Source organism: Procambarus clarkii, chromosome 64 (genome assembly GCF_040958095.1).
Source record: "Procambarus clarkii isolate CNS0578487 chromosome 64, FALCON_Pclarkii_2.0, whole genome shotgun sequence".
Classification (NCBI taxonomy): Eukaryota; Metazoa; Arthropoda; class Malacostraca; order Decapoda; family Cambaridae; genus Procambarus; species Procambarus clarkii.
In genome coordinates, this window is record NC_091213.1 from 23,546,736 (window position 1) to 23,566,047 (window position 19,312).

The 19,312-nt window shown below is 46.3% G+C and overlaps 2 protein-coding genes across 2 annotated transcripts; both read left to right on the plus strand.

Annotated features, from left to right (window-relative positions):
- The first annotated feature begins 9,457 nt into the window (after positions 1-9,457).
- LOC123769113 (putative per-hexamer repeat protein 5) lies at positions 9,458-13,339 on the plus strand. The gene is made up of 5 exons (XM_069309278.1): positions 9,458-9,613; positions 9,823-9,978; positions 11,324-11,539; positions 11,648-12,327; positions 12,610-13,339. Exons 1-5 carry the CDS (start codon positions 9,458-9,460, stop codon positions 13,337-13,339), a joined length of 1,938 nt encoding a protein of 645 aa, XP_069165379.1.
- Positions 13,340-13,618: 279 nt separating this feature from the next.
- On the plus strand, positions 13,619-14,050 carry LOC138354786 (uncharacterized). Its single transcript, XM_069309279.1, has one exon. The coding sequence runs from the start codon at positions 13,619-13,621 to the stop codon at positions 14,048-14,050; it is 432 nt and encodes a 143-aa protein (XP_069165380.1).
- The last annotated feature ends 5,262 nt before the right edge of the window (positions 14,051-19,312 follow it).

Below are 19,312 nucleotides of genomic sequence, written 5' to 3' on the forward strand. Positions count from 1 at the left end.
CCTCATAATTTTTGCATCGTCGGCAAACATTGAGAGGAACGAATCTATACCCTCTGGGAGATCATTTACATATACCAGAAACAGTATAGGTCCAAGGACTGTCCCCTGCGGGACTCCACTTGTAACGTCTCGCCAATCTGAGACCTCACCCCTCACACAGACTCGTTGTCTCCTGTTGCTTAGGTACTCCTCTATCCACCGGAGTACCTTCCCTTTCACTCCAGCCTGCGTCTCCAACTTTCACACTAGCCTCCTGTGTGGCACTGTATCAAAGGCTTTCTGACAATCCAAAAATATGCAGTCTGCCCACCCTTCTCTTTCTTGCCTTATTTTTGTTGCCTGATCGTAGAATTCAAGTAACCCTGTGAAGCAGGACCTGCCATCCCTGAAACCATGTTGATGCTGTGTTACAAAGTTCCTTCGTTCCAGATGCTCCACTAGTTTTTTTCGCACAATCTTCTCCATCAGCTTGCATGGTATGCAGGTTAGGGACACAGGCCTGTAGTTCAGTGCCTCCTGTCTATCCCCTTTCTTGTATATCGGGTCTACGTTAGCTGCTTTCCAAATATCTGGCAGTTCCCCTGTTGCCAGTGATTTGTTATACACTATGGAGAGTGGTAGACACAGTTCTCCTTCCTTTAGAACCCAAGGGGAGATTCCATCTGGGCCTATAGCCGTTGTCACATCCAACTCTAGTAAACACTTCCTTACTTCCCCGCTGGTAATCTCAAACTCTTCCAGTGGTTCCTGGTTAGCTATTCCCACACTTACCTCTGGAATTTCTCCTTGCTCTAAGATGAAGACCTCCTGGAATTTCTTATTCAATTCCTCACACACTTCCTTGTCATTTGCAGTGAATCCTTCCGCCCCTATCCTTAATTTCATAACCTGTTCCTTTACTGTTGTTTTTCTCCTGATGTGGCTATGCAACAATTTAGGCTGAGTCTTTGCCTTGCTTGCGATGTCATTTTCGTATTGTCTTTCTGCCTCTCTTCTCATCCTGACATATTCATTCCTGGCATTCTGGTATCTTTTTCTGCTCTCCAGTGTTCTGTTATTCCTATAGTTTCTCCATGCCCTTTTACTTGGCTGCTTAGCTAGGCTACATCTCTGGTTAAACCATGGGTTTCTCATTTTCATTTCTCTGTTTTCCTTTTGGACTGGGACAAACTTGTTTGCTGCGTCCTTGCACTTCTGCGTGATGTAATCCATCATATCTTGGGCCGTCTTTCCCCTGAGCTCTGTTTCCCATGCTATATCTGTTATCTTATGAATTTTCTTATCCCCTCATAGTTTCCCTTTCGGTATGCTAACCTTTTGGTTTCGGTATCCCTCGTCGAGTTCAATAACCCTTTTTCAATCAAGTACTCAAACACCAGTACACTGTGGTCGCACATTCCTACTGGGTCCTCAAAACCGATTTTTCTTATGTCGGAGTCGTTCAGAGTGAAGACTAGGTCGAGTCTCGCTGGTTCATCATTGCCTCTCATCTTTGTGGGTTCTCCGACATGCTGGGTTGAAGAGTTTCTTGTCACCACCTCCAATAGTTTGGCTCTCCACGTATCCTCGCCTCCATGCGGTTCCTTGTTCTCCCAGTCAATCCTTCCGTGGTTGAAGTTGCCCATGATGAGCAGGTGGGATCTATTTCTACAGGCAGCAGAGGCTGCCCTCTCAATTATAGTGTTAACTGCCATGTTGTTGTTTTCATACTCTTGACAGGGTCTTCTGTCATTTGGTGGAGGGTTGTATATTACTGCTACTACTATTCTTGGTCCTCCCATTGTTATGGTGCCTGCTATGTAGTCTCTGAACTCCTCACAGCCCGGGATGGCCATCTCCTTAAAACTCCAATCCTCTCTCATGAGTAGGGCCACTCCGCCTCCTACCCTACCTTCCCTCTCTTTCCTTATTACTGTGTACTCCTGGGGAAACACAGCATTCATTATGATTCCAGAGAGCTTTGTTTCAGTGAGTCCGATCACATCTGGGTTAACTTCCTGTGCTCTTTCCCTTAGTTCACTTGTCTTGCTTGGGATCCCATCTATGTTCGAGTACATCACCCTGAAACTGACTCTCTTCTGTTTCTTCTCTGGGGGGGACCTTTGGGACCTTTGTGTGTGTGTGTGTGTGTGTGTGCGTGTGTGTGTGTGTGTGCACTCCCCTATTTGTGTCTGCAGGATCGAGCATTGACTCTTTGATCCCGCCTTTCGAGCATCGGATGTTTACAGCAACGTCTCCGGTCCTATTTCCCTATCATACCTAATTTTAAAATTGTGAATAGTATTTGCTTCCACAACCTGTTCCTTAAGTGCATTCCACTTTTCCACTACTCTCACGCTAAAAGAAAAGTTCCTAACATCTCTGTGACTCATCTGAGTTTCCAGCTTCCACCCATGTCCCCTCGTTCGTTACTATTCCGTGCGAACATTTCGTCTCTGTCCACTCTGTCAATCCCCCTGAGTATTTTATACGTTCCTATCATGTGCCCCCCTCTCCCTTCTTTTTTTCTAGTGTCGAAAAGCACAGTTCCTTCAGGCGCTCCTCATACCCCATCCCTCGTAACTGTGGGCTGAGTCTCGTTGCAAACCTCTGAACCGTTTCCAGTTTCCTTATATGCTTCTTCAGATGGGGATTCCATGATGAGGCGGCATACTCTAAGACTGGCCACACGTAGGCAGTGTGAAGCACCCAAAATGCCTCCTCACTTAGATTTCTGAATGATGTTCTAACTTTTGCCAGTGTAGAGTACTCTGCTGTCGTTATCCTATTTATATGTGTTTCAGGAGATAGATTAGGTGTTACGTCCGCGCCCAGGACTCTATCTCGCATCGTCACAGGTAGGCAGTTCCCCTTCATTGTGTACTGTCCCTTTGGTCTCCTATCACCTAGTCCCATTTCCATAACTTTACATTTGCTCGTGTTGAACTCCAGTAGCCATTTCTTTGACCATCTCTGCAACCTGTTCAGGTCCTCTTGTAGGATCCTGCAATCCTCATCTGTCACAACTCTTCTCATCAACTTTGCGTCATCTGCAAATATCGATATGTAGGACTCTACTCCTGTAAACATGTCGTTAACATATATTAGAAATAGAATTGGTCCCAGCACCGATCCTTGAGGTACTCCATTCGTTACTATTCACCAGTCCGACTTCTCACCTCTATGAAAAGTCTTTCTCAAAGACTCTTTGGCTCCTTCCTGTTAGGTAGTTCCTTATCCATGCTAGGGCCTTTCCTCCCACCCCCTGCCTGCCTCTCGAGTTTGAACAGCAGCCTCATGTGCGGTACTGTATCAAAGGCTTTTTGGCAGTCCAGAAATATGCAGTCTGCCCAACCATCTCTGTCCTGTCTTATCCTCGTTATTTTATCATAGAATTCCAAAAGGTTAATTAGGCACAATTTCCCTTTCCAGAACCCATGTTGATGTTTGTTCACAAACCTAACGTTCTCCAGGTGTGCAACCAGTCATAGCCTAATTATTCTTTCAAGTATTTTACAGGGGATGCTTGTCAGTGATACAGGTCTATAGTTAAGTGCCTCCTCCATATCACCTTTCTTGAAAATTGGTAAGACATTTGCTTTCTTCCATCAACTGGCCAATTCTCCCGACATAAGTGACTCATTAAAGATCTGGCCCTCAGCGTGCCAGAGGCACGCTGAGGGCCTGCACTGCTTCTTTTAGTATCAACGGTGATACTTTGTCTGGTCCAACCGCTTTAATTGCATCCAGTGTTGTCAACTGTTTCATTACCTCCTCTGCTGTCACCTCTATATCTGATAGTCTTTCATCTAGGGTAATCTCTTCTAACAATGGGAGCTGCTCAGGCTCGGTTGTGAACACTCCATGGAAGCTGGTATTCAGTGCCTCGCAGATTTCCTTGTTACTTTCAGTATATGCCCCTTCTATTTTCCTTAATCTTCTCACTTGGTCGTTCACGGACATTTTTCTTCTTGTATGGCTGTGTAGTAATTTAGATTGCTTTTTCGCTTTGATTGCAATATCGTTTGCATAGTTCCTTTCCGATGTTCGTCTTATGTGAATGTAATCGTTCCTAGCTCTGTTGCATCTGATCCTGTTGTCTTCTGTCCTTTGTCTTCTGTACCTCCTCCACTCCCGCCTGCTGGCCATTTTTGCTTCCTGACACTGTCTCTTAACCACAGGTTATTATATTTCCTCATATGTTTTCCCTTTCCTGTTGGTATAAGTTTATCTTCGGCCTCCTGGCATTTCCGTATTACCAGGTCGATGGACCTGGTCATACGGAATATCATACCAGTCATATCTTGGACTGTTTTTCCTCTAATTTCATCCTCCCACTGATCTTCTCCCAGATAATCCCTTATCCTCCTGTAGTCCCCTTTCCTGTAGTCAACTCTCCTTTCCCAGACCTCTTGTCCCATGGTCACAAGTTTGAATTCCATCATATAGTCAAAGACTAGGACACAATCGTCCCTGGCCCTTAGAGGTATTTCATGCTCTAAATTCTTGATGTCTTCTACGTTCTGGGTGAAAATCAGGTCTAATAGGCTCGGTGCATCTCCTCCTCTTTCCCTTGTGTCTTCCTTCACATGTTGTGTTAGGAAATTCCTGTCTATAACATCTACTAACTTTGCTCCTCACATTTCGTCCCCTCCATGGGGATTCCTTGATTCCCAATTTATCTCTCCGTGATTTAGGTCCCCATGACCAGCAGCTTCGCTATCATTCTGTGAGATAATGTTGCTGCCTTCTGCAGTTCATCTATGCATGCCTTGTTGTCATCATACTCCTGCCTGGGTCTTCTACTGTTTGGTGGGGGGTTGTAGATTACCAAGATCACAATCTTCCTCTTAACTGCTGTCAGAGTTCCATGTATGAAGCTTGTGCTCTCATTGGTAACCCGATTTCCCAGGTCTTCAAACTTCCATTTCAGCTTTATTAGGAGTGCTACTCCACCTCCCTGTCTCTGTGTCCTCTCTTTTCTTATCACCTGGTAGTCCTCGTGAAAGATGCATCCGAGATCATGTCATATATTTTAGTTCCCAATATTGCAACTATGTCTGGATTTGCCTCACTCACTCTTTCTTTTATCTCTTTTGCTTTACTAGATATCCCATCAGCATTGGTGTACCAAACCGTGAGATTATTCATGGAAACTCTGGTACCAGAGTTCGCCCTTTCTCTGGGGTCTGGTGAGGTGTCTGGTAGGTGAATGGGGGCTGGGGGGATCCAGGGGGTGTCTGGGGGTGAATGGGGTCTGGAGGGGTGCTTGGTGGGCGAATGGGGGCTGGGCATCTAGGAAGGTAGGTAGGAAGGTCTGGGGAAGGGCTTGGATAGGTAGGTCTGGAGTAGCAAGGGCATACTGGGTTTGTAGATTAGGGATTTTTTTTTTTTTTTTTTTTTTTATTATTATTTTCTACCACAGACGTGGCCACGCATTTACAATGCTAATCAGCATATATACATTTTCTTCTGTCCTCCATGGACAGGGTTAGAGAAGTGTTAAACATACAGTTCAAGGGGTTTATTGAACACTCAACCACAGAAGGTGATTCGGAGCTTTTAAAATGCTAAGCTAACTTACATACGTAAATACATAGATACCCAGATTTACGTATGCCCTACATAAAGTATTAGATGTGTCTTTTACATAGTGTCATTAATGTACATTCACAAAGGTGAAATGTAATTCTGATCAGCTTCCATATATGTTTTATACCCATACATATACATACACACACACACATACACATACATATATACACACACACATGCATTCACATACATTTGTCTCGTTTACCCTGACAGGGTGAGGTAGCTGATAAAGAAACTAGTGTGCAATTAAGCACTTAATCACTGAAGGTGATGAAGGTGCTTTTACCTTCATTACTTTCAGGGAGGGTCTGAGAGGTATAGAGGGGTTGAGAGGTGGCGTAAGGTTGAGAGTCAGCTAGAGGTGGAGAGGTTGGGGAGGGGAGAAGGATAGAGGGGGTGGGGGAAGAGGGGCGGATGGAACATGGATAGTGATAGTGGGAGGGAGGTTGTATTAGTCAGCGGGAACTCAGGGGTAGGTGTGGGCATTGGGGCAGGAGGGGTAAGAGGGAAATGGAGGAAGAGGTGGGGGGGGGCGTCCCCCATCCCCCATGGGGGTCCATGCGCCCCCACTCGCAAGGGTATGGGGTCACATAAACGGAGAGGGGATGAGGAGGGGTGAGGGCTGGGCGGGTTTTGGGAGTCGAGGGGATGAGGGCTGGGCGGGTTTTGGGGGTTGAGGGGATGAGGGCTGGGCAGGTTTTGGGGGTTGAGGGGATGAGGGCTGGGTGGAATTTGGGGGTTGAGGGAATGAGGGGTCCTTGGAATGTGGGATGAAGCAGATAGATTCGAATGTAGTGGGGTCAGAGGGATCAGGGTAGGTGGTGAGGAGATAGGCAAGGGCAGGGAGGGCTGATTTGGGGAGGGTGTGACCTGGGAAGCAGGCGTGGGCTCGTTAGCACGGGGTGGGGTAACTACGCTCAAATTTGACGAGGTGAGTTGTGGAGGCCGGCTTGCCCTGTGGGCTATCTGCTCATCTTTGGTCATGTATCTCTCAATATACACGTTGTAATAGTTTTCGCTACCTCTGAGTAAGTGCTTGTGTTGCAGTATGTAATCCACAACCTCTTCGTTAGTGAACTGTACCAGGACAGGTTGTTTCTTGTTACAGTTATATGCCCCAATGTAGCAGTGGATTCCCACCTCATTCCCTGCCATCTCGGCTCTGATATCTCTCAAGATCCCCTGTAACTCAAAATCTTCAATCTCCATCCTTTCCTGCCTCGATGATGCCTTGGCTTCAAGTAATCAATGGATTATGATTGATTTCTTTCTCAGTGCAGGGTCATGCTGGTCGCCTCCCCCCCCTAGCTGACACCCACCCTTCCCACACTCACTACTCCATCTCCCACCACTTCTCCTTCCCATGCCATGCTACCCTTATTCCTGCCAAATTCAGTTGTAAGCCTAGTTATCTCACTTTCCCATGCAACTCTGCTCTGCTTGAATATAGTCCATAAATTCTTGTTTTTGTCTCTGAACCTCGTCCTGTATCTTATTAAAGATTTCACTTTTAATCCCCTGGATTAAATCATCTATCCAAACATCCCTCTTCTCTAAAAATTTCCCAATCATCTTCTCCACAAACCTATCCTCTTCTTCAATCATAATACTGCTGGACCTAGACGCCCTTCCTGACCTAGTCATTGCTATAATCCAACCTTACTCACAGGGGTTCCAATTATTTTACCGACCCGCTAACACAATAGGTGAGTGAATCTCCAAGCGTCTCCCCACGGAGCAACACGTTCTCGCACTTGCTTTTAGTCAATATTGGCTTATTTTATAAGTGCATATGTGACATACTAATTGATTGTGAATATTTTAGTTTACCTTGAAAAACTTCATAGAAAATACCGACCTCACCTAACCTTCTTAGTATGTTAAGATAAGCATCTTATTGCTTCTTATTTACAATTATTACTTAAACTATCAATGGTATATTATATAATGGTATATAGGTTAAGTAATAACTGTAATTAAGAAGCAATAAGATGCTTTTCTTAACATACTAAGAAGGTTAGGTGAGGTCGGTGTTTTCTATGAAGCTTTTCAAGGTAAACTAAAATATTCACAATCAATTAGTATGTCACATATGCACTTATTAAATAAGCATATATTGACTGTAAGCAAGTGCGAGAACGGGTTGCCCCATGTGGTGTTGGGAGGGTTGATGCTGGGGGTGAGGTCCGGTCGGTCACAGATTGAGGCTGTTAGGCCACACTCAGTGTGAGGTCTGCTCCACTCCTCACACTGCCACTATGCATTCAACAACTATTTTCAGTTATGCTATTTCTATTGTATTTCTTCACTACCTTATGGTTTTAGTCAAAATCCAAGTTTTATCATTCACTCGTATATACTTTTTCACTTCGAAGCAGCCTGATCACCCCTCCCACTGCAGGATGCAGTGTGGGGTGTGTGTGTGTGTTTACTCACCTATTTGTGCTTGTGGGAGTTGAGCTCTGGCTCTTTGGTCCTGCCTCTCAACTGACTATCAACTGGTGTACAGGTTCCTGAGCCTACTGGGCTCTATCATATCAAAATTTGAAACTGTGTATGGAGTCAGCATCCACCACATCACTCCCTAATTCATTCCATTTGTCTATTACTCTGACACTTAAAAAATTCTTTCTAACGTCTCTGTGGCTCATTCGGGTACTAGGTTTCCACCTTTGTCCCCATGTTAGGAGGCCTGGTCGACGACCGGGCCGCGGGGACACTAAGCCCCGGAAGCACCTCAAGGTAACCTCAAGGTATGTTCATGTTCCACCCGTGCTGAAAAGTTTGTCTTTGTCTACCCTGTCAATTCCTCTGAGAATTTTGTTGGTGGTTATTATGTCTCCCCCTTACTCGTCTGTTTTTCAGGGATGTGACGTTCAGCTCCCTTAGCCTTTGCTCGTAGTTCCTACCACTCAGTTCCGGGACGAGTCTGGTGGCATACCGCTGAATCTTCTCTAACTTTGTCTTGAGTTTAACTAGGTATGGACTCCAGGCTGGAGCTGAATATTCCAGTATAGGTCTTACATAAGTGGTATACAAAGTCCTGAACGATTCCTTACACAAGTTTCTAAAGGCAGTTCTTAAGTTCTTATGTTGGCCAACCTAGCATATGCCGCTGATGATGCCTATTGATGTGGGCTTCTGGGGACAGGTTCCGTGTTATATCAACCCCAAGATTTTTCTCTCTGTTTAACACTTGCAGGATATCACCTCCCAGATGGTATATTGTAATCAGCTTTCTATTCTTTTCGTCTACTTTCATTACTTTACACTTTCCTGAGTTGAACATTTTTAGCCATTTTCTAGAACATTCCTCTAGTTTGTCAAAGTCGTCCTGTAGTCTCTGTCTATCTCCATCTGTCTAGATTCTTCTCATAATTTTTGCATCATCAGCAAACATTGAGAGGAATGAGTCTATACCCTCCTGAAGATCGTTAACATATATTAGAAACTGAATAGGTCCATGTACTGAGCCCTGTGGGACTCCGCTGGTGACATCTCGCCACTCTGATGTCTCCCCCATCACAGTTACTCGATTTTTCCCGTTGCTTAGATTCTTCCTTATCCACTGGAGCACCTTACCTTTTATTACTGCCGGTTGCTCCAATTTTGTAACAGCCTTTTAGGAGGTACTGTGTACTGTGGTACTCTAGTTCGATGTGACAAAGGCTACAGGCCCGGATGGAATCTCCCCTTGGATACTAAAGGAAGGAGCAGAAGCACTGTGCCTGCCACTCTCCATAGTGTATAACATATCACTGGTAAAAGGGAAATTGCCAAAAATTTGAAGACGGCTAATGTAGTCCCGATATACAAGTAGGGGGATAGACAAGAGGCACTGAACTACAGGCCAGTGTCCCTAACTTGCATACCATGCAACCTGATGGAGAAGATTGTGCGAAAAAAGCTAGTGGAACATCTGGAGCGAAAGAACTTTGTAACACAGAATCAACATGGTTCAGGGATGGCAAAAATCATGAAAGAAAAAGAGGGGCGGGCAGACTGCATATTTTTGGATTGCCCGAAAGCCTTTGACACAGTACCACACAAGAGGCTAGTGAAAAAACCGGAGAGGCTGGAGTGAAAGGGAAGGTACTTCATTGGATAAGGGATTACCTAAGCAACAGAAGACAGCGAGTCACTGTGAGGGGTGAAGTCTCAGATTGGCAAGACGTCACAATTTGAGTACCGCTGGGGTCAGTCCTTAGACCAATACTGTTTCTGATATATGTAAATGATCTCCCAAAGGGTATAGAATCATTCCTCTCATTGTTTGCTGATCATACAAAAATTATGAGGAGGATTAAAACAGAAGATGATAGTAGGAGGATACAAGATGACATAGACAGACTGAATGAATGGTCCAACAAATGGCTAATAAAATTCAACCCGAGTAAATGCAAGGTAATGAAACTAGGCGATGGAAACAGGAGGCCAGGCACAGGATACAGAATGGGAGATGAAGTACTTCATGAAACGGACAGAGAGAAAGATTTAGGAGTTGATATCACACCAAACCTGTCTCCTGAAGCCCACATAAAAAGAATTACATCTGTGGGATACGCGTGACTGGCTAACATCAGAACAGCATTCAGGAACCTGTGTAAGGAATCATTCAGAACCTTATGTAAGACCAATCCTGGAGTATGCGGCCCCAGCATGGAGCCCGTACGTTGTCAAGCACAAGACGAAGCTGGAAAAAGTTCAGAGGTATGCCACTAGACTAGTCCCAGAACTAAGAGGCATGAGTTACGAGGAAAGGCTGCGGGAAATGCACCTCACGACACTGGAAGACAGAAGAGTAATGGGAGACATGATCACTATTTACAAAATCCTCAGGGGAATTGACAGGGTAGATAAGGATAAACTGTTTAACACTGGTGGTATGCGAACAAGGGGACATAGGTGGAAACTGAGTACCCACATGAGCCACAGGGACGTTAGAAATAACTTTTTCAGTGTCAGGATAGTTAACAGGTGGAATGCACTAGGAAGTGATATGGTGATGGCTGACTCCTACCCAGAGGTTACCTTGAGGTGCTTCCGGGGCTTAGCGTCCCCGCGGCCCGGTCGTCGACCAGGCCTCCATACACAGTTGCAAATGTAGATGTGATAGAGCCCAGAAGGCTCAGGAATCTGTAAACCAGTTGATTGACGGTTGAGAGGCGGGACCGAAGTGCCAGAGCTCAATCCCCGCAAGCACAAATAGGTGAGTACATGTGCACTAACACATGCGCACTAACACACGCACACTAACACATGCGCACTAACACATGCGCACTAACACATGCGCACTAACACATGCGCACTAACACATGTGCACTAACACATGTGCACTAACACATGCGCACTAACACATGCGCACTAACACATGCGCACTAACACACGCACACTAACACATGTGCACTAACACATGTGCACTAACACGTGCACACTAACACATGCGCACTAACACATGCGCACTATCACATGTGCACGCACACACGCGCACTAACGTAGCAAGAATATTATGTACAGTTAATCAGGAATCCCAGTTAGAGGTTGGGTGGGTTATTTTAATAATTTTGTTACTTGTAATTAGATTTTACAAATATTATCATATAAATATATACAATTCCTCCGCTAGATTCGTGCGTTCTAATTGTATTATTTAATACACTTTTAATTTATAATGAATATTAGGCTGTCCACACTTGTCTGTTAAGTTAGAATGTCAAAATATTTGTTTCACATATATTGGGTGTGGCAGGTGATTGGTGACGGTACATCCCAGGGTGTGGGGCAGGTATCTGGAAGAGGCTACACCCTAAGTGTGGTGCAGGGGTCTGGAAGTGGCTACACCCTAAGTGTGGTGCAGGTGTCTAGAAGAGGCTACACCCTAAGTGTGGTGCAGGTGTCTGGAAGAGGCTACACCCTAAGTGTGGGGCAAGGGTCTGGAAGTGGCTACACCCTAAGTGTGGTGCAGGTGTCTAGAAGAGGCTACACCCTAAGTGTGGTGCAGGTGTCTAGAAGAGGCTACACCCTAAGTGTGGTGCAGGTGTCTGGAAGAGGCTACACCCTAAGTGTGGTGCAGGTGTCTAGAAGAGGCTACACCCTAAGTGTGGTGCAGGTGTCTGGAAGAGGCTACACCCTAAGTGTGGGGCAAGGGTCTGGAAGAGGCTACACCCTAAGTGTGGGGCAAGGGTCTGGAAGAGGCTACACCCTAAGTGTGGGGCAGGTGTCTGGAAGAGGCTACACCCTAAGTGTGGTGCAGGGGTCTGGAAGAGGCTACACCCTAAGTGTGGGGCAGGGGTCTGGAAGAGGCTACACCCTAAGTGTGGGGCAAGGGTCTGGAAGAGGCTACACCCTAAGTGTGGGGCAGGTGTCTGGAAGAGGCTACACCCTAAGTGTGGGGCTGGGGTCTGGAAGAGGCTACACCCTAAGTGTGGGGCAGGGGTCTGGAAGAGGCTACACCCTAAGTGTGGTGCAGGTGTCTGGAAGAGGCTACACCCTAAGTGTGGTGCAGGGGTCTGGAAGTGGCTACACCCTAAGTGTGGTGCAGGTGTCTGGAAGAGGCTACACCCTAAGTGTGGTGCAGGTGTCTAGAAGAGGCTACACCCTAAGTGTGGTGCAGGTGTCTGGAAGAGGCTACTCCCTAAGTGTGGGGCAGGTGTCTGGAAGAAGCTACACCCTAAGTGTGGTGCAGGTGTCTGGAAGAGGCTACACCCTAAGTGTGGTGCAGGGGTCTGGAAGAGGCTACTCCCTAAGTGTGGGGTAAGGGTCTGGAAGAGGCTACACCCTAAGTGTGGGGCAAGGGTCTGGAAGAGGCTACACCCTAAGTGTGGGGTAAGGGTCTGGAAGAGGCTACACCCTAAGTGTGGGGCAGGGGTCTGGAAGAGGCTACACCCTAAGTGTGGGGCAGGGGTCTGGAAGAGGCTTCACCCTAAGTGTGGAGTAAGGGTCTGGAAGAGGCTACACCCTAAGTGTGGGGTAAGGGTCTGGAAGAGGCTACACCCTAAGTGTGGGGTAAGGGTCTGGAAGAGGCTACTCCCTAAGTGTGGGGCAAGGGTCTGGAAGAGGCTACACCCTAAGTGTGGGGCAGGTGTCTGGAAGAGGCTACACCCTAAGTGTGGTGCAGGTGTCTGGAAGTGGCTACACCCTAAGTGTGGGGCAAGGGTCTGGAAGAGGCAACACCCTAAGTGTGGTGCAGGTGTCTGGAAGAGGCAACACCCTAAGTGTGGTGCAGGTGTCTGGAAGAGGCTACACCCTAAGTGTGGGGCAAGGGTCTGGAAGAGGCTACACCCTAAGTGTGGGGCAAGGGTCTGGAAGAGGCTACACCCTAAGTGTGGGGCAGGTGTCTGGAAGAGGCTACACCCTAAGTGTGGTGCAGGTGTCTGGAAGAGGCTACACCCTAAGTGTGGGGCTGGGGTCTGGAAGAGGCTACACCCTAAGTGTGGGGCAGGGGTCTGGAAGAGGCTACACCCTAAGTGTGGTGCAGGTGTCTGGAAGAGGCTACACCCTAAGTGTGGTGCAGGGGTCTGGAAGTGGCTACACCCTAAGTGTGGTGCAGGTGTCTGGAAGAGGCTACACCCTAAGTGTGGTGCAGGTGTCTAGAAGAGGCTACACCCTAAGTGTGGTGCAGGTGTCTGGAAGAGGCTACTCCCTAAGTGTGGGGCAGGTGTCTGGAAGAGGCTACACCCTAAGTGTGGTGCAGGTGTCTGGAAGAGGCTACACCCTAAGTGTGGTGCAGGGGTCTGGAAGAGGCTACTCCCTAAGTGTGGGGTAAGGGTCTGGAAGAGGCTACACCCTAAGTGTGGGGCAAGGGTCTGGAAGAGGCTACACCCTAAGTGTGGGGTAAGGGTCTGGAAGAGGCTACACCCTAAGTGTGGGGCAGGGGTCTGGAAGAGGCTACACCCTAAGTGTGGGGCAGGGGTCTGGAAGAGGCTACACCCTAAGTGTGGGGTAAGGGTCTGGAAGAGGCTACACCCTAAGTGTGGGGTAAGGGTCTGGAAGAGGCTACACCCTAAGTGTGGGGTAAGGGTCTGGAAGAGGCTACTCCCTAAGTATGGGGCAAGGGTCTGGAAGAGGCTACACCCTAAGTGTGGGGCAGGTGTCTGGAAGAGGCTACACCCTAAGTGTGGTGCAGGTGTCTGGAAGTGGCTACACCCTAAGTGTGGGGCAAGGGTCTGGAAGAGGCAACACCCTAAGTGTGGTGCAGGTGTCTGGAAGAGGCAACACCCTAAGTGTGGGGCAGGTGTCTGGAAGAGGCAACACCCTAAGTGTGGTGCAGGTGTCTGGAAGAGGCAACACCCCAAGTGTGGGGCAGGTGTCTGGAAGAGGCAACACCCTAAGTGTGGGGCAAGGGTCTGGAAGAGGCAACACCCTAAGTGTGGTGCAGGTGTCTGGAAGAGGCAACACCCTAAGTGTGGTGCAGGTGTCTGGAAGAGGCTACACCTTAAGTTTGGTCAGCAGGTTTCTGGAAGAGGCTACACCCTAAGTGTGGGGCAAGGGTCTGGAAGAGGCTACACCCTATGTGTCTGGGCTACGGAGTGTAATAAGACTGGCCACCTTCCTGCAATGCTCCAAAGGTGCTCACCATCGTCACCTTCTCGTGCTGATGGTGAGAGGGAGAGTGTGTGTGTTCCAGTCACATAAGAGCAGGTGAAGGTGACTTGGGATGCAGCTAAGGATAGGTATTATGGAGAATTACTAACTGTATCAGCAACAACTACCATTAATAATGTAAGAATCAATAAACAAAATCCTTTGAAGAAGACAAAGACAAAATCCTGCAAGTTGTGTACTATCCATAATATAGTAATAATATAAAAGCCTATCTCATGCAGATGTAGCAAAAGCCTTGTTTTAGAAGCAGTGTTCATCTCATGTATAACTTATTCACGTAAATAAAATAATTTTTTTTTGAGATATATACAAGAGTTGTTACATTCTTGTAACAACCCTCCCTCGGAACCCAACCCAACCCTCTTGTAACAACAACAAAATTAACCCTCGGATATAGGGTCGCCAGGAGGCCACCGAATATCAGAAGGGGGGGGGGGAGGGGGAGGGACCATTGTGGTCATCATACAAACCGTCATTTTGAGGGGAGGCCTTTTTCACTCCCCCCCCCCCCTCCCCTCCGGCCACACACTGTAGCAGAATGGTTGCCATCTGGGTCCCCCAGGGATACTGGTACTCCAGGCCTGGTCTTGACGATGTTGCTACACCATTGCAACAGATCCTGACGACCCAGGTAAAAATTATTGCTACTCTTTGGATTCCACATGTGAAAAGGAACCCATAGATACTCATCTTGACACACTATGAGTTGCAAATAACAAAGTTGTGTCTTGTAAGTACTGACGCAAGCAATACATTAGTGCCATGTATCACTCATTGTGCCATGTAATATACATGTGCCATGTATCACTCATTGTGCCATGTAATATACATGTGCCATGTATATTAGTGCTATCCATCTCTCACATATACAGTACACTCTAGCCAAAATTGTGTATCGAGGCGACAGGGAGCGGGGTGGCTGAGCTCATCTAAATTATCTATTACAAACATTTGTAATGACAGGTGACCAAATGTTAAGTGATCCAACAAGACGCTCTGAAGGTCACACCTGAGAAAGTCATTGATAATGCAATGTGACCTTAATGCCGAGTGTGTGAGGATTATTGATGTCATCGAGTTACCGTGTTAGGAAGTGGAGCAGCTGGAGCAGTACAGACTACTCGACTCGTTCACTGCTACAGCGCTTTGGTGACCTTTGTAGACTCCGTAGAAGAATCGTGACCTTGTCCCAAAAGTTTCCAATCTGGCTGAGGCGTGTCATCCCCAGAGAAAGGCTTCATGGCTCTACATCCTCCAGACCTGAGGAGTTTTCCACGACGGTGGTCCGGGGTGGAGAGCGCCTGTGATGATGGTATCAGGCCACACAGAGCACGTCTGATCCTCAGGTGCCTCCAGCCCTTCCTAAACACCGTCTGTGAATTTATTAACTCGACTGACTTTCAGATTGAGGGTTTCTACGATGTGACTGTGGGAAAAGTCTGCCATTAAATTGGAATGTGAATGTGTAAGTAGATGAATGTGAGTTCGTCAGTAGATGAATGTGAGTTCGTCAGTAGATGAGTGAATGAGTGAAAGAACGTGAGTATATGAAATTTATTGTTAGGTCTCGGCTCTTTCGTTGATTAATAAATTGATTGACCATTAATTCCGTCGGTAACTTTTTTAACATTTTCATTAAACTGCTTGTGGGAAAATCCAGCAGGCATTTATTTATTTTTATTATATTTTTTGGTAACTTCAATATTGTATTATTATGGTGCTAAGTGGACTGTATATTTTGATTCAGCCGCCAGAATTTTATCTGCACATAGTTTTGTGGGACAATTATAGCTTATACCACTATGAGTGGATATAGGATAAACTAAACTAGTTTACCTCTTGCAAAATATAAATTATTCCATATATGGTGACCTAATCTACAGTATTATTGTTAGTACTAATCAATCTTATGATTATATTAGAATTCAATTTAGAATGTCTCAGCTGTATGGTAAAGATGGCCTGATTATACTGTGTGTTTCTCCTAACATGTGTTTAGGGTGTGGGTACATGTGCTTCAGGGTGTGTGTGATGGCGCCTAGCACGGTGGCCTCTCTACAGCCAAGGTAGCAATAAACTTCACTATTTGTGTGGGCCAGCTCAGCTTGCAGTAACTCCAAATCACAAGTTACCTGACAAATGAAGGACATTAATAATGGTTTAATATACAAATAAAGTACAGGTGTGACATGAATATTGTGTGTGTGTAGTGCTGAGTTAACACATATTGTGTTTGTGTTTTTCGTACATTAATAACCGGCTGCCTATCCAATATTATATAGTGATCACTACAAATGAAACAATATAAGACAGTCGGATACTCAGGCAGTCCTGTTGTTGAGGTCACAATGGCAATTTCTCGGTTGGTCTCATCGTTATGGATCCTTTGAGGAGTTGTGCTTGTAGTGAGGCGCCCTCTCTGTTTTGTGTACTAGTTCTGTGTATACGTGACTGGCGCCTCCTCTCTCAGGTGGTGGTCCAGTAATATTCCCTCAATATTCTGTGTTTATTTTACAGTAACAAGGGAGCTAAGCTATATTTTTACTGCCAATTATATTTATTCAGTCCTAGTGAATACTATTGTATTATGTTTAAACATTAGACTCTTGTTTAAAAGAATAATTAGAGTTTTAAATTTACGTGTAGTGAAAAGACGTCTGTTGTGATGATGTCACAGAATCATCCATTCTCTAAATTCTTAAAGGGTAACTGTAGTATGTTAACATGTGTGTGTCGGATTTCCGTCACTGCTTTCCTTATGTAGCCAAAAGTCATTGAAACTTTAACACTTCAGTATACTTTGGTTTGTTTTTATGTAAATAAATATACATGCATTCTTAATAAAGGGGTAAATATCAAAATGATGTGGATTCCCAACATTGTGGATGCATGTGAGGGTAAACTGCTTCTTCCCCTCTCACCTCCGTCGTTGACAGCCTACTTACAACTAATACTTCACACCAACTAGAGCTACAAATACATATGTTCTGGAGTTCCCGCCAGGGCCTGACACCCTGTCTAGACAACAAAACACTCCATCCTTCACCACCTGCAACGCTTGCCCACTTTTCACACTGCAAAGACGACTATGGCGTTTTGTTTATACTATTAATGCTCGTGAAACATAACATCTTCTTGGTATGACAGCAGTACCGTTTCATGCAACAGTCCATTGAAAATGTCACTGGTCGAGAAGTATTAGATAAATTTGATGAAAGCTGAACAGTGCAAATTGGAACTAGCAAGTCCATTGTTCATCACAATGAAATGTGTTAAGTAAAACATGTGTATGGGGCAAGTAACGAAATCAACAGACTAACAAACGTTGTAACAGCTCGAATAAGACTTGGCAACAGGTATCTCTTGCAGTTTGACTTATATAGGGATCTAGATGACTTAAAGTGTAAAGTGTGTGGACAAAGACAGGGATACACACTCGAGCATTACATTTTAGACTGATAAAATTCAGGCATTTAGAGATAAATCTAAACTCACCCTGCATGACAAGCCCTGCATGAAATGACAATCTTAGTAACAAGTATAAAATACCTGAAATCCTTGCACCATATACATGTTTTGCTTCTAGTAAAGAAACGACATATGATAGTGAGGAACACGCTGTGTAGTGTGAAGACTAACATTAAGGAATAGCAACTTTCCTGTGACCCTGTAATACTTCCATAGCTAGTAGTAGGCATCCTTCAGTCTCGGGAGACTATGGAGTCGCGTTCTGGTTGTCAATTCTGGTGCAGCGTCTGGTGTGACTGATGAGGACAATCCGAGAATGGCAGTCCATCCCACACTGAGCACAAACGAAGTCCGATTCTGGTCTGTCTTCCTGGCTACCGGCTTTCCTCCTCTGTCTCTCTGCCTCCGAATTCTTGGCAAGTGACTCCTCGAACTTGGAGAGACCTCTTTGAACAGACTGCCCCCAGGCTGAACGATCTGCGTCCAGTGTTTCCCACGTAGCAAGATCGACGTCCATGGCTTTCAGGTCCCTCTTGCATACGTCTTTATACCGTAGCTGGGGTTTGCCTATTGGACGCTCTTCCTGCGTCAGGTCTCCATACAGGAGATCCTTGGGGATCCTGCCATCGCCCATTTGCACAATGTGCCCGAGCCAGCACATTCGTTTCTGCTTCAGCATTGTGTACATGCTGGTGATTCTTGCTCTCTCCAGGACGCTGTTGTTTCTCACCTTGTCCTGCCAGGTGATGTCCACGATGTGTCGGAGGCAGCGCATGTGGTAGGCGTTCAGCTGTCTTTCCTGACGGGCGCAGAGTGTCCAAGACTGACTGCCATAAAGGAGAGGGCTCAGGACGCAGGCTCTGTAAACCTGGATCTTTGTACACTCAGTAAGCTTATTGTAGGCCCACACTCTCTTTGTCAGTCTGGACATGGTAGTTGATGCCTTACCAATGCGTTTGTTTAGCTCCGTATCAAGAGACAGGGAGTCACAGATTGTGGATCCTAGATATACGAAGTCGTGAACTACTTCCCGTTTGGAATCGCAGGTGCCGATGCCAGGTGGGGGAGTCCACTCCTTGCCCCATGACCTGTGTTTTCTTCTGGCTAATGGTGAGCCCAAAAGCCTGACTGGCCTCAATGAAGCGGGTCATGAACCGTTGGAGGTCTTCGGTTGAGTGGGCAGTGACTGCTGCATCGTCAGCAAAAAGGAAGTCGCACAGACACCTCAGCCGATCCTTCGTCTTGGCTCTCAGTCTGGCGAGGATAAAGAGCTTTCCATCCGACCTGGTCCGGAGGTAGATGCCTTCCGTGGCAGATCCGAAGGCGTGCTGCAGCATAACTGCGAAGAAAATCCCGAATAGGGATGGAGCCAGGATGCAGCCTTTTTTACTCCACTTCGCATGACCAAGGCATTTGATGTTAGGCCATCATAGACCACGGTGCCCTTCATGTTCTCATGGAAGGATCTGATGATGCTGAGGAGCCTGGGTGGGCATCCGATCTTGGGGAGGAACTTGAATAGGCCATCCCTGCTGACGAGGTCAAAGGCCTTCGTCAGATCTATGAAGGCTACGAAAAGTGGCTGCTTCTGTTCCCTGCATTTCTCCTGCAGTTGTCTGAGGGAAAAGACCATGTCGATGGTGGACCTGTTAGCTCGGAATCCGCA